General features: G+C 35.1%; 1 protein-coding gene across 1 annotated transcript in view; it reads left to right on the top strand.

Moving 5' to 3' along the window:
• The window catches only part of TEC (tec protein tyrosine kinase), a 160295-nt gene that overhangs the window by 125110 nt on the left and 33698 nt on the right, over positions 1-1487 (top strand). The window contains exons 3-4 of the mRNA XM_007949449.1: positions 483-564; positions 1245-1373. Coding sequence (XP_007947640.1) covers positions 483-564; positions 1245-1373 — 211 coding nt within the window. The remainder of the gene's footprint in view (positions 1-482; positions 565-1244; positions 1374-1487) is intronic.

Here is a 1487-nt window from a genome sequence, read left to right as displayed (position 1 = left end):
AAAGAAATGCTGAGATTAATGAAGCATCCTGGCCAATATGTATGTTTTTCTTCTATAAAAACACAATCCTTTGCAACATGTGTATCTCACTGGATGTGGAAATGAAGATATGCTTTTGTATGAAAAGAATATATATTCTTTGAATCTGAAGTGATTGTCTTTTATTCTGTCATTTGAACATCATTTATGGGGTGCCTGTGGTGCCAAGGAGGAGCTCTGGTGGTACAGTGATTTAGGAATTTGGCTGCTAAACAAAAGGTCGGTGGTTTGAACCCACCAGAAAGATGTGACAGCCTGCTTCCATTAAGATTTACAGCCTTAGAAACCCTATGGGGCAGTTCTCTACTGTCCTGTAGGGTTGCTATGAGTTGGAATTGACTTGATGGCAGTGGATTAGATTGGGTTTGGTGGTACCAAGTTCTCTGAGCTAGTTAGATATGCTGTGTGTCTTCTCACCAATTCCATCTGTTGTTTTATTCTAGGTTGTCCATGATGCTAACACACTTTACATTTTTGCACCTACTGCACAAAGCAGGGACCGGTGGGTAAAGCAGTTAAAAGAAGGTAAAAATCATAATAAAATACTAATCTATACAAAAGTCTAATACATAACATTATTATGACTAATGCAGAAAATGTATGCATTGCATTTATTTTCTTTTAATCCTCATTAAAACTTTCTTCAAGGATTTTCTGCTAGTGTCACTATCAACAGCCTGAAGATAACTTCCCTTTTCAAAACATAGTTCCTTCTAGTGGCATTTTTGTAGTTTCTGAGGAAACTATGTTTTCATTTAACATATCATATATTTGAGGGTGATAAAGTGCTAAACTTCTGTGATCAAAATGATTAAGTATTTTGTAAGAAATTGCTTACGTAGTCAACATTTGATTGAGAAAGCACTTGTGTGGATATATTGGCTTTTATGTTACGTGTTTAAACGGGTGATTTGTTCTGTATAATCCCTACCACTTCTCCTGTGGAAAAAAACAGTGGCAGGCTGACATTTGCATGTTTCCAATCATGGTTGAGCAGCAGTTACGTCTAGTAACAAGAACACTTCACCAAAAAAGGAGGTGACTGAGAACCAGGTGACTTTTCTGAATGCTGAATCATGTGCTTTGTAAGAGTGTTCTCATAATAAACATGGTATCTGAGGAATAAGTCATGACTGACTGTGTTATAAAACATTTTGTAGTCTCTGTTTCAGTCCACTAATCATTATTGTATCTGTGAATTACAGAAATAAAGAACAACAATAATATTATGATTAAATATCATCCCAAATTCTGGGCAGATGGAAGTTATCAGTGTTGCAGACAAACTGAAAAACTAGCACCTGGATGTGAAAAATATAATCTTTTTGAGAGCAGTAAGTATTCATTTTATTCTAAAATTATGTGCTCAGAATGTATATTTTATCTATATGGTGAGAAGGTGGCATGATTTTATCAAGCAATTAGAAAGTTAGAAAATAGAATGTACA

The sequence above is a fragment of the Orycteropus afer genome, unplaced genomic scaffold (assembly GCF_000298275.1).
Source record: "Orycteropus afer afer isolate SDZICR_OR568_19922 unplaced genomic scaffold, OryAfe1.0 scaffold00246, whole genome shotgun sequence".
Classification (NCBI taxonomy): Eukaryota; Metazoa; Chordata; class Mammalia; order Tubulidentata; family Orycteropodidae; genus Orycteropus; species Orycteropus afer.
The sequence above is the reverse complement of the archived record's forward strand: the minus strand, read 5'-3'. Positions and strand labels throughout refer to the sequence as shown.